At 36.9% G+C, this 14341-nt stretch overlaps 1 protein-coding gene across 1 annotated transcript; it reads left to right on the forward strand.

Annotated features, from left to right (window-relative positions):
• Positions 1-9210: 9210 nt before the first annotated feature.
• phf13 (PHD finger protein 13) lies at positions 9211-12550 on the forward strand. The gene is made up of 2 exons (XM_016268237.1): positions 9211-10352; positions 10903-12550. Exons 1-2 carry the CDS (start codon positions 9641-9643, stop codon positions 11127-11129), a joined length of 939 nt encoding a protein of 312 aa, XP_016123723.1. The 5' UTR covers positions 9211-9640; the 3' UTR covers positions 11130-12550.
• Positions 12551-14341: the final 1791 nt, after the last annotated feature.

The raw sequence follows: 14341 nt of genomic DNA on the forward strand, positions 1-14341 counted from the left end.
GAGCACAGCACAGCACGTGTATGTGTGCATTAGCACTAATGTCACTCACTTTATAGAGGACATACAGAAAACAGACAGTTTATTCTACAACAGCCAACAAAATAATTCTATCGTCATTTTTCAGGATGCCAAAACCACGGAGCTCGGTACATGACATGCGAATTTCTTGTTTACATCGAGTCTACAGTTTTACCCTTTTAACGAGGGAATTAACGAGCAACACAACAGACACATACAATACGTTCTTATAAAACATGAATACATAAAAATATAAATAAAATAGATTTCCCTATGTCAGAGAATTACATTTCCGTTAGGACCGTTTTACAACAGAATTGCACGGGGGACAAACTAATTTTTATATTGGTTACTTTTCATCTTTGGTAGTCTATAACGAGAACGTGAAGGGAGCGTATAAAACTCTGCAACTAATGGTCTCTGTCCAAGAGCACAGATCGAGCCTGACTCAAAACATTTCTGTTGAACAAAAATTACAAACTACTTTGTTCTTTCCCTATAATCTACCCACTAACTGTAATGATTATATTTAATGCATTTTGTGTTTCACACTGAGATTCCCAAACCAGCAGCTAATAGAAGGACAGCACAGCTCAGTGTAAAGCCCTATTCGGACGGGACTGGTTTTCTAAACCAGTGTTTCTCAACCAGGGGTCCGTGGACCCCTAGTTGTCCTTGACATAAGGCCAGGGGGTCCGTATAAAGTATGAATTTTTGTATACATTTTGTATATTTTGACATGAAATGTTCCCATGAAAGAAAAATCCAATATAGCTGATGATATGGCCAAATACTGGACAAGTCAGCTAACTTGAATTATACTTGACTGCATTTGGTCCTCACAAAGACACAAATGATACGAGTCAATTTTGTTCTGGGGGTCCTTGAGGATGGTTCTGAATTGGACTGGGGGTCCGGTACGCCAAAAGGTTGAGATTCACTGTTCTAAACTACGTTTGAGTTTCCACCTTAACTACAGTGTGTGTGTGTGTGTGTGTGTGTGTGTGTGTGTTAACCTGGCAACACATCCCTTATGAAAATTAACCATCGTTTTACTACAAAAAAAACTAAAACATGGTTTGCCACACTTACCATAGTCTTACCATGGTATTTGTAGTACAACTGTGGTTATACAAAAACAAAACAAAACATGGTTACTACCATGTTGGGGGTAATGCATGATGCACACATGTTAAATAACACAAATATCCTTTATGTATTTAATTCCATTTTATTAACCAGTATCTTTGCTGCTGCCCTTCAATGATCTATTCATACGAATAAGCAAAAATTACTTTAGATAAACATAACTTTTTGTGAAAAAATGAGGCCAAGCCAGACGAGAAAATGTAACATATTGCATTACTTTCCATAACTAAGTAATACAATTAGTTACTTGTTTTAGGAAGCAACGCAAAATTGTAATTCGTTACTTTTAAAAGTAACTCTCCATTAATATGACGAGCTGGACCTCAAAATAAATGTTAGATGGAAAAATTGCGTGTTATTTATGATCGAGTTTGTAGCTTAATTAAGTATATTTTAAATAGTTTGATCACTGAATCAATAGGAAATCCGTTGAAAACATCCAGTGATCTCATGCCATTGAAGTGAATGTTCAATTTATTAATATTTATTGTAATAAATATTTAGGAAATATGGGAGATGCAGATGAACACAAAGCAGCATAACAACAACTGAAAGTTAAAGAGGGTGATGTATCCAAATAATCATAGTTGTTACATTTTCCTTGATTTTCATATCCATCTATTCATTTATGATTTATTCTTTATTGATTTTTTATTTTATGTTTATGCTTCTTATATTAATCCTCATCATATATTCAAATATTTACTACTCATTTATGCTTATGTTTTGTTTGATTTATATTCAAGATGTAATTATTCTCCAAGAATATGTATGTCGTACTCACATTTCATATGTGGTAGGAAGATATATCTTCTTTACTGCTGTTTTGATAGACATTGGACATCTTTCAACTACTGCCTGATTAATAATGTTTCTATAATAACCAGTCATTAACGATAGTAGATGTTCTTTTCCAGAAACTGTTTTTGTAATTTAAGATATGATATTTGAAAGTGCTAATTTTGCTGTATTTGTTCTAAAAGCATGAAAACCACATTTTTAACCGCAACATTTGACTCAAGATGACCTAGCCTGTCCTGACCTACACTGTAAAAAATGACCGTGAATTTAACGGTAAAAGACTGTAAAAATGCTACAGTAAAAACCTGTTAAATGGTTAACGGTAAATTCCCCTACTATATACGGTGAAAAACGGCATTGGACATTACATGTATTGGACATAAATTTTACGGTAGTATACCGTTTTTGGAAGTGACAAATACTGTATAATTTACAGTGAATAACCGTAAATTGACATTCCCAGAATTCCCTGCGTTACATTTCAAATTTGATGTTTTTTTTGTTGAAATAACTATGTTTCTTCTTAGTTTTTTCTTATCAGTTTTGTATATTAGGGTTGTGTGTTACACCTAATGTTGTTAAACGAATGTTTATTGCATTATTTCAGTTTCATCTACAATTTTGTTTCTGGTGTCCTTTGACAGCTCTTTGGTCTTGGCCATGGTGGAGCTTGGAGTGTGACTGTTTGAGGTTGTGGACAGGTGTCTTTTATACTGATAACAAGTTCAAACAGATGCCATTAATACAGGTAACGAGTGGAGGACAGAGGAGCCTCTTAAAGAAGAAGTTACAGGTCTGTGAGAGCCAGAAATCTTGCTTGTTTGTAGGTGACCAAATACTTATTATACCGAGGAATTTACCAATTAATTCTTTAAAAATCCTACAATGTGATTTTCTGGATTTTTTTTCTCATTTTGTCTCTCATAGTTGAGGTATACCTATGATGAAAATTACAGGCCTCTCTCATCTTTTTTAAGTGGGAGAACTTGCACGATTGGTGGCTGACTAAATACTTTTTTGCCCCACTGTATGTGTCATTATGAGAGTCGCATGTGGTGTAAAATGTGATCGTAAACTAAAACTGATTTTTTTACATTATAGAAATGGACAACAGCTCGACGACTTGTCCGTTTGACAAACAGGTAAAAAGATTTAGATTTTGTCATTTCATACCCAGATAAGACGGGTTTTAAAGGGGTCATATGATGTTGCTAAAAATAACATTATTTGGTGTAATGAAATGTTTATGCGGTTTAAGGTTAAAAAAACACATTATTTTCCACATACTGTACATTATTGTTTCTCCTCTATGCCCCACCTTTCTGAAATGCGTCGATTTTTACAAAGCTCATCGGTCTGAAAAAGCGAGGTGTGCTCTGATTGGCCAGCTGTCCAGTGCGTTGTGATTGGCCGAATTCCTCAAGCGTGTCACGGAAATGTTACGCCCCTACCATATTGTGATGCCTGCAGCAACCACATGTGATGACCCCTGGACTCCGCTTCGTCCACGGTGAAAGCCGATCCGGCGGCAACAATACTACAGCAAGAATAAAAGTTATGCCTTCTTTCTTTGTGTGAACATTTGGGCGGCGTTATGCAAATCTTAAAACCACATAGTGATGTAGACATGTGGGGGTGTGTTAGAACGAGCCATTTTAGGTAGGCATGGCTGACTCTTAACTTTTATAAAGAATATCTCTTTGGATTCGAGACTTTAGTCTTTGCAACTTTACAGATCTTCTTTATGCACCAAGAGCTTGTAACACTCCAAAGAGAAAGGAAAAATTGAAATCACATCATATGACCCCTTTAATGTTTTTTCAGTTTATGCTGTCTTTTTTTTTCATTGAATCCTCCATGCACATAATAAGTTAGATCAAAATAGGCTTTCCTTGTTTAACACTGTATGCAATATGTGATCATCACATCGAAAATATATAAATGCATGTGTTATTTTTGTGCTTTTCCTTATTTATTTACTAATTTGACCTCTTAGAAATAACAAAAAATCATCAAAGGAAGAGATAGTGGCATTGTTTTTAGGCGATCCCATTAGCAATGGCTTGCTAACTCATTAGTTCATTGCGGTTTAGCTTGATTGAATTAAAGAAGATCGGAGTCGTTTTCGGCTTTTCCTCATCGTTTTCACAACTTTCATTAGGGATTTATTTTGTTACATTCGTTTTCGTTGTCTTTTGGGCTGTTAGTGTTCTGGCAGTGTGCATTGAGTTGCTAAACAAGCCTTTTAATGTGCGGTCACATTATTAAATACGTTTTTGCATCAAACATGTAGTTTTGTCGAAGCAGACGGCATTGAAGTCTATCGGGGGAATTTACATTGGTTTTCGATCGTGTAAATGAATGACGGTGATGTGTCGTTTTACTCGTAGATGTAAATATGTCAAATATTTGCACAGTTGACAGAACCAGTGCGCGACTGCACATGCGCGCACACTGCTTTACCCCTACAGCCTCCTACTGGAAAAGTAAAGTAGAGACTAGAGATTTATAAGACCTGGGGGCCCGTTTCAGAAAGAAGGTTAAGTGACAACTCTTGAGTATGTTAACCCTGAAATGAGGGAAACTCTGGGTTTTCCGTTTCAGAATGGGAGGTTTGTCAAACCCGAGAAAGCAGGGTAAGTCAAGCCCGTTTCTGAAAGAGAGGTAACTTATAGTCAGAGTCAGTTACCGTGGTAACTTACTCTATGATAGTTCATGGTTGCTCAGAGCGCTTTGGAAAGAAGGTGGAGATGTTGCAGCCGCGATTTCCACACATTTTTTAGATGCTGGGAGCAGGGAAATCTATATGGAGCGCCTTATTGTAGTAATATATTGTAGTAAATTGTAGTATTGTATTGTATTGTAAAATATCAATATTTGGCGCCAGATATCGATTCTCGTATCGCATGAAGAAGGACAACGATATATCGCCATATCGATATATTGTCCCACCACTATGAGATAGCATGAATATTAATAGCCTATTAGTTCAATAACCTACCATTCTGCCAGTTTTCACCTGTGATATTATAACAGTGATAATAATTAAACTTGTATTGAGTCTGAAGTATGCAGACATCTTTTTGGCGGGAGCTGTTGCCATGGTGAATCGTAATATCGGAGCTCCATTGATCATGGCTTTTCATAGTCGTGGTGTACGCGCTAAACTCAGAGTCAACTGAACTTACACAATTCAGCTGTTCTGAACCCGAAAACTCAGAGTTTCCCATCTCAGAGTAAGTCAACTCAGAGTTCAAGATTTACCTCAAGAGTTGGTTGAACCTCCTTATTGAAACAGGCCCCCGAAGTGTTTGTGTGTGTGTGTGTGTGTATATATATATATATATATATATATATAATCTGTATATACAGACTTCCGTTCAAAAGTTTGGGATCAGTAAGACTTGTAATGTCTCCTCTGCTCATCGAGGCTGCATTTATTTGATCAGAAATACAGAAAAAAAACAGTAATGTTGTGAAATATTATTGCAATTTAAAATAATGGTTTTCTATTTTAATATAGTTTCAAATGTAATATATTTCTGTGATCAAAGCTGAATTATCAGCATCATTACTCCAGTCTTCAGAGTCACGTGATCCTTCAGAAATCATTCTAATATGCTGATTTATTACAAAGTCCCTTTAAGGCAAGTCATATCACTCGGTGGCCATCTTTGAAATGCCTCTCGGGCATGCAAGTGCAGCTCCAAAACCCTTCAGTAAGCTTATGATTAAATTTTATATTTGAAATCACCAATGAAATCTGACAACAACTGTGTCATAAATGTTATTTTGCTCAAATAACGTTATAAAAAGCTTATTTTTCAGGCTAGATCAGCCGGTGTGCATGCGCAGTCCTGAGCACATGTCTCAGAGCGCTGACTGTTTCTATAGCAACCGGGACTTCAGCTGCAGTGACGCGCTGACTTTACCAATTAGTGATTGGCTCTTTCATTCAGAAGGCGGGGCTTCCTGCGATTGAGTGGCCATATTAAGCATTGCATTTTTCCAAAACTATACGAGTTACACGTCTTTGGTATTTTATAGTCTTTGTTTATTATCAATGTTGGAAACCGTTTTGCTGCTTCATATTATTTTTGGAACCTGTGATACTTTTTTCAAAATAGAAATCTGTTGTAACAGTATACACTACAGTTCAAAAGTTTGGGGGCAGTCATTTTAATTTTTTTTTGAAAGAAATGAAAAGAATACTTTTATTCAGCAAGGATGTGTTAAATTGTTAAAAAGTGATAATAAAGACTTTATATTGTTAGAAAATATTTCTATTTTAAATAAATGCTGTTCTTTTTAACTTTATTCATCAAATAATCCTGAAAAAAGTGTCACAGGTTCCAAAAAAATAAAAATTAAGCATCACAACTGTTTCCAACATTGATAAGAAATCAGCATATTAGAATGATTTCTGAAGGATCATGTGACACTGAAGACTGGAGTAATGATGCTGAACATTCAGCTTTCCATCACAAAAATAAATTATATTTTAAAGTATATTAAAATAGAAAATCATTATTTTAAATGGTAATAATATTTTACAATATTACTGTTTTTTTCTGTATTTTTGTTCAAATAAATGCAGCCTTGTTGAACAGATGAGTCTTCTTTAAAACACATTAAAAATATTATACTTTTGTGTGTGTGTGTGTATATATATATATATATATATATATATATATATATATATATATATATCTTAAGTGCCATTCTTCACAACAGCAGTGTGTGTGCATCCACAAACACTTCAGTTTCAGGTCTTCCCTTTAATGGATCCTTCAAATGGATTGAGGCTAAATCAAGGAAACTCTGTTGCAGGGAGATGCATGGGGACCGATAATGGCCCCAAGTGTTCTAAAACCCAGTGAGCTGCCTTCTAAGGGCCAAAGTATACTTCGGTTTTTACGCAAGGGTCCACTAGTGATGCGCGGATGGCGGTTTTATCCGCAGGCGCTGCAGATAATACGCGGATCGGGTTGGTCGGGTAATAAAAAAATGCATTCTGATTATTTGCGGGTGGGTCGTGGGTGGATAAAATAAATCATTAATGATGCAAGTATTAACTACATTTTCTAAATTATGAAGGTGTTTTAAATAGGTTACAGAAATACAATAAACTGTAAATTAACATTAAAAGTTATTCAACAAAACATTATTAGGTCAAGAGCAGTAAGTCTTTTGTTGTTTGATTAACATTAATAAAAGACGGCACAGCTTTATTAGGCTGCTGTCACAAGACCTATTTCACGGATCCAATACTGATACCCATGCGTTTTATTTTGCAACTGTTTACATTAACTTAAGACAAACCCGACAGTACTTTCTCAATTTGGTACTCGCAGTACGCACTTTGGATGTGACTGTGAGCGCACGCGCCTCTGGAGAGCGCGAGTACCGAATGGCTTAAAAAGACAATAAAAAGAAAATAATAGATTTTTGTGATGACGCAACAATGACCGATTAGGCAATTGACAATTCTGTCAACTGTCCCGAAACGCGAGCTAAAGTCTTCTATCGCAGCGTGCAGCAGCTATAGATGCGTCGATGTGACGCGAAAGTCAAAGAGAAGACGCGGTACAGCTGAATCACCTATACGCTGTTTTCATCATGGTTTGTGTGGATTTATTTACTCATCTAACCTACACGCTATATTGAATAAAGGTTTTGCAGTAATTTCCCTCATTTTAAAGTCGAAAGCTGCGGGAATGAGTAATGCGATGTATCTAAATCAGACAATAATACAGGTGCAGTCGTTTGGAGGGTGGATAATTTATTTGAAGCTGCGGATTCGGGTGACGTTTTAGCTCATCCGCGCATCACTACCGCGTACAGTGCGCATAATGAAAATTTCATCACCAGAATGGTATGCGCGTACTGTACGCACAGTTTGCACATGTGCATTGACTTGGTCTTGCGCTAATTAGTTGTTCCACAAGGTGGCAACACTGTCCCGGGCCATTGTTTCACAATAGAAAATTAAACTAAAGAGACAGGACAACAACAAAATAGCGGAGACTGCAACAACAACAGACACCCGCATTGACAAGAGCTTGGGGGAGAGGGTTGTGAGATAGCTGCAACTTTAGTTTAAAAGAGTACAAAGACATTTTTATCAGTCATCACTTCTGGAGAAAAATGGAGCAGATGCTGGACAAAGATAAAGCTCTCTAGAGCGCATGTGTCGACCGCCTGTGTTTGCGTATACCTCAAAAAAATTTACGGTTGGAAGTTGGCGATATCTAATTAGAAATATCCCACTTTATATTGAGCTTGTTGCAATGCATTTCTGGGACTGCCTTCTTTCTGAAAATATCTTGTTCTTTAAAAAGCCTTCACATCAACAGATGCCTGTTGTCTAAAATGATGTCTAGGTAGGCAGCTCACTATGTTTTGGAACAGCTAGTGCTTTCATAATGTGTTTTCACCTCCTTTCAGCGTATTTAGATGTTTTCAGAAAGATAATTTGATTATCTAATTCCTCTAATTCAGTCTCACATTATTATTTATTTGCTTACTACTTGCTTTGTTTCCGCAGGCTACTGAGCACAGAGGAGACATAGCCCTTCATAGCGCATGAATAATGATGGCTTTAATAACTAAGAAACAAACAGTAAATGAGGGTATAAACAAAAGTAAGGGTAGACAGAGATAGACCTGTGAGAAATGCACCAAAATAATCCACCATTGATGTGGGATCCATGTGCTTCTGAGCTCGTTAGTCGTGACTAAGAAAGCTGATTACGGTTTGGCAGCAAAATGAGGGGGAGGTTTTGAGTTCTCTGAACAACATACAGCGGAAGTTCATAAACCTGACATTTGTGTGCCTTATTTTTACAGAGTGCGGGTTCATTGTGCAGACGCTTGCGTTTCTGAGGACCAGTAATTTGTTTCTCTTAGGTGGTAGCTCTTAATTTTAGGAGTGACTCTACAAGAGCTTTGCTTGGCACTTTGCTTCTCTTACCCTGGTTTGTAATAGTCACTTTGTGCTGGTGTTCATGTTCTTTAAGTATTGGTAATCCTGTGTTTTACTTGGTGATTCAGGTAATTGTTTGGTGCTTAGTGCTTCTTGTCACTGAACTGGTCATTGATCTAATCAAAGAAATTGGCTGGAAATTTTCATGATTGCATGTTCTTACATTTTGGCCTTTATCATACTCAAAAAATATCTAAATCCAGCACTGCTGAACTTGCATCATTATTAGCAATATTACAGTCAGTTCACCTACCTCAGACTTGACTGAAATGTTTGTAATAAAATTTCATAATGATGCAAGTGTGAGTAGTGTGCGGGATTTAGACATATTTTCAAGTTTATACTGAACTTTTATTCCATGCACCTATGAATGATTCAGGTGCGCGAGGAACTATATTTTGTATTTAGCCTTTCTCATACTGCCAAATGTGAAATGTTCCAGCTAGTAGAGATCTTTATTTAATGCAAGTAGGCATTTTCATCTTGCACCAGTGTGGTCTGCATTTCTTGTCATTATAAATATTACACCATAACCAGCAGGATTCGTGGATGTGGATGATTTTCTGTTTATTAATTTCATCATAAATCTTCTTGAAACATGCAGTGAAGTTATTCGGTCACTGTTTGTTCATCTTCAGACTTCAGACCGATGTCGTAATTCAAGAAATTCAGTAAAATAGTGGTTAAATGAGTGTTTTCAATCGCTCTCCACAGGAGGCGCACTTGAGGAGCAGCTCTAGTCCTCTAAACAGCACCGGCAGCACTGCAGACAGCGACGGATGGGAGAACCAGAGGCTGGGCTGCGGCCTCTTGTCTCTGGACGAGCCTCCTCCAAAAAACCGCAAGAGCTTCACTGGATTCAAAAGACCCACGAGCGAGGATTCAGAGCCTCAGAAGCGTCCGAAATCAGCAGGTCTTCTGCTGGAGGGTCGAACGAAGGCCGACAAGGTGAAAAAGAAGAAGAAGAAGCTGAGAACGAGTAAGAATGAGGAATTGAGATCTTTCGCCCCATTTACTCCTCCCAGTGCCGAAGGTGAGATCTCCAGTTATGGGTGTACCATCAAAGAAGAACCGGAAGATTACCTCAGCATCCCCGTACCCACCGCCGGCATAGGTGGAGACCTGCCAAAGCACACTGGCACGTGTTCAAAACCTGCCTCGGGTTCACTGGCCACCGCAATATGCAAAGAGGAGCCTGATGTGGGCCGTCCTTGCTGGAACGGTTCTAAAAGTTCAAGTCCAAAGTCGGAGGATGTCGAGAAACCCTTACAAACTCAAGAAGAGGCAGTAGTCTCTGAAGGTTTTTCTGGTAAAAGGACTGTGGTCCGTCAGGGGAAACAGGTGGTGTTTAGAGATGAGGATGGATCGGAGGATGATGAGGACATCATGGTGGATTCAGGTAAGCAGGACGTTTCAGGCCCTGATAACTTCAACACGAAGTTTCGTTTTCAACCTGGAGTGGTAGTTTGAAGGTGTTTACCAGCCGGAGCGAACTTTTTTGGAAAGTTCCATTTGGCAAGCTGTTTTGGATGGAAGCTTGTTTCTGCCATGAATTAAAAAAAAAAAAAAAAGTAATTTCACACAATTATGAGTTTATAATCTCGAGTTTATAACTTTTTTCTCAGAATTGCGAGTTATAAACAATGCAATTGCGTGTTGCCATCTCACAGTTCAGTTTTATTTCTTGAATTATAAAAATGAATAAATAAATAAAGTTAAAAAGTCGCAACTACCTTTTTTATTTTATTTATATATATATATATTTATTTATCCTGTGGCGGAAACAATCTTCCATAGATTCTGACTCCAAACGAACTCCATTTTGTTCGAAATTACGTCACCTCAGTTTGTTCTTCGCTTGAAGTCTTTCCTTTTGGAGTCTGCCATTGTCAAAAGTTGATTACAATTGTATTCATATATCTTTACATTTACCATCTTTCTCTTTGCAGATGATGACTCCTGGGACCTAGTGACATGTTTCTGCATGAAGCCGTTCGCCGGGCGGGCAATGATCGAATGCAACCAGTGCAACACCTGGATCCACCTCTCTTGTGCCAAAATCCGCAAGTCCAACGTCCCTGAGACGTACATCTGCCAGAGCTGCAAAGACACAAAGTTTGACATTCGCCGCTCCAATCGCTCAAGAGTGGGCTCTCGAAAACACCTTCTCGACTGATGCCGCTCTTCTCCTTCTGCCCATCCACATGTACAGAAACTCGTAAAATTGTCGTCTTGATGACGAGACTCAATGAGTTCGGAAGAGGGAGGGATCAGTGACCTGCTTGCATCACTTTTTTTTGTTTGTGTTTTTAATATTTCTCACCTTCCTAAATGTTTGCGTCAATCAATCAATACTAGGATGATGCATTAACTGGAGCAGATTTCTGCCGGACAGACGGACAGTTGCAGTTGTGATGGTACACAGCTGAAGGTTCGACACATTCGGAGTTGTGCTGGAAAGAAGGGACTGGGGTGTCGGATTGCACTTTTTTAAGAACAAAGGGGTAGCTAGAGATTCCCCTTTGTACCCATAGCTTTCAAAAGTATGTCTATTAGTCAAAGTGTGCATATTATATGAAATAACCATAAGATATTAGTGTTCAAGGTGTTTAGACTCATCATTTTGTGTGGATCTTTTCTGAGACCCCCAAATGTGTGAGGGAAAGAGTTCTGTTTGTTGGATAATGTTGAACGTGTTTTCATCAGCAGTCACTGATGATTTGGAGTGAAACATCAGAAACGGTTCTTGCTACATTGTGGTATTTCTTGATTATTATTTTTAATTTTTGGCAACAAATTGGTGGTAAGAGACTGTCATTTCTATTTTTTGATAATTTCTGCATTTTCTGCCCTTCATTGAACAAGAAACTTTTTGTTTGCATGTTGTAATGTTTTACTAAACAGGATGATATATAGATTTTTTTTTTTTTCTCCAAGAAGATGTTTAATATGTAAATTATGTGAGTCATTACAGGTTAGGGAAGGGATGGATATCCTTACTGGGTGAATCTCAGAATCTCACAAAAACATATCCAGGGCACATTTTACCCCATAAGTTATATATATATTCCCCATTATTCTCTGTGGTGATTCTATTTATATTGTCATTTCTGAAAGAATTTAGCTTTTCATTTTCTTGGGAAAATAGTAATAATGCACATTTTGTGGAACAATATCACTTTGGCATGTTCTTGTCAGGTTTTGTGAGATACTCTGTATTGCCAAAGGGAAGAACATTTTTGCCTGCATCTGCTGAAATGCCATGGCTTACTTAGTAGTAGTCATATTTACATTCAAAACACTGAACTGCTATTATCTGGTCTACAAATCTTGGGTTTTCAGAACTTGCTGGCGGAGCTTGTATTCGGAGGAATCATTCATAAGGGTGTAATTCTTAATCGATGAGTCTGTTTTCATGTTCATAGGCATGCTCTGATAAAAATGTGTGATTGTGTTCTATTAGCTGGTCCACTCCCATCACAAAAAGCATAGGTTTGTTTCTTGAAGACATTTTTTTTTTTTTTATCTCATGCGAGTTGGTTTTCATCTTCAGAATGTACTGTTCTTCTAGATGAGATAAACACTGCAGAGAAGATACATTAATTGGCACATTTAATATGAATATTTTATGTTAGCGGTCCACTTTCACTACTCTGCATGCTTGACCATAAATCCCTTTTTTTTTTTTTTTTTTTGATTAAACCATACAAATTTGGTCCATATATATAAGACCAATCATGCTGATAGTTCATAAAAATAACTTGATAATTTTTGATACTGGCCTGGTCTTTTTTTCTGATGAGTCAGTGGACAGTCTCCACAATGATTTAAATTTTTTTAGTTTTAATGCACATTAAAATTGGATATCCTTTTAAACTCTTACTTTGAAAACATTGTTGGAAAGGTGTCATTTGTAGGCCTAGATTGAACAAGCTAGCTTTTCATTGTTTTGTGGAAAAAAGTGGTACTTGTAAATTGAATAGCTTATGTTGATGCTTTCTTCTTCTTCCTCTTCTTCTTCAAACATTTATCAAGGGACATTTTTTGTACAATCATGTGTTTATGTACTATGGCTGATATTTCAGGGCTGTTTGTGTGCAAGAAGAACTGCTAAAGTTTGAGCTCGCACTGTTACAGTGAGTCCAATGAAAAGAAAGAGAGATGTTTCTGTGAAACTTCATGTAAACTGTTGTAAATAAAGAGATGTTGATTTTAATGACAATTTAAGAGTCATAAAGTTCTTGTTTCATATATATACAGTGCCGTGAAAAGGTTTTTGCCCCCTTCCTGTTGTTTGAATTTTTTGCATATTAGTCACTTAAAAGATTCCGATCATCAAACCAATTTTAGTATTACGCAAAGATAATGCAAGTAAATACAAAATGCAGTTTTTAAATGATGATTTCATTTATTAAGGGACAGTTCATGTATTTAACACTGACCAAGGATTCTGGGCGGTTCAGACTGTGCTGGACTATACTAAATGCGAAGATTATTGTTGATACTCCAACAACAAAAATTAATTTGCTGTTTAAATGCAAATTGATACTCCCCCCCTTATAGCCCCGATGAAAGGTACAACTGCAAGACGGTTACAAATAAACATCTATTACAGACTCCAATCACGTAGGCACTGCCCACTTACTGACAAGCACTAATAAAACAATTCAAAACCAAATGGGGCATGGCACAATGCTTTGGTGGGTACTTTTTAGGATCATTTGAAATAATGGATCTTTAAATAAAATCATGTTTTCTGAACATAGAGCTTTCATACTCTGCTTAACCCCCTTATTCAGTACCCAAAAGGCATTGCAGTTTTACACTGGTTCAGTCTGAGCACTGCTGCTGACATTTCAAGTCATTCAAACTTAAGAAAACTGAGCAGGAGAAAGTTGCCATCAAAGCAAACATCCAGATGCCAAGAACGACAAGCTAAACAAAAACAGCAGCCTGTCCTTTTTCCGATTCACTGGACCTCTGACTATGTAATACTGCTGACTTCATTAAGGATTTTAAATTTGGAGAATATACTGTACAACTATCTTTGCTGGGGCTTGACTACAGACTGAAGGTGAATCCCATAAAAAAGGTTTGCATGAGAATTTTTTTGCCTATTTTTCAAGTTTTCTTGGAAGTATGTTTAAACCTTTTCCTCATTGTCAGTAAGCTACAATATATCATGATCATTGATGCACATTTTAAATCAATTTAATGCATTTTTTTTTTATTTTCATGTCATAGAACTGAATATTTTTCTTGAATGTTTATATATATATATATATATATATATATATATATGCTCAATTGTCATTAAAAATGCCAAAAAATCCTGATTGTGCTAAAATAGGCAAAGTGGTTTAATAAATTCACTTTTTCTTTTTTTCG

Source organism: Sinocyclocheilus grahami, unplaced genomic scaffold (assembly GCF_001515645.1).
Source record: "Sinocyclocheilus grahami isolate Dianchi unplaced genomic scaffold, SAMN03320097.WGS_v1.1 scaffold44.1, whole genome shotgun sequence".
Lineage (NCBI taxonomy): Eukaryota > Metazoa > Chordata > Actinopteri > Cypriniformes > Cyprinidae > Sinocyclocheilus > Sinocyclocheilus grahami.

Coding starts and splice junctions, on each gene's coding strand:
- phf13 (XM_016268237.1), top strand. CDS start 9,641: ATGAGTGTTTTCAATCGCTCTCCACAGGAGGCGCACTTGAGGAGCAGC. Junction 10,353..10,902: donor GGACATCATGGTGGATTCAG/GTAAGCAGGACG, acceptor TTCTCTTTGCAG/ATGATGACTCCTGGGACCTA.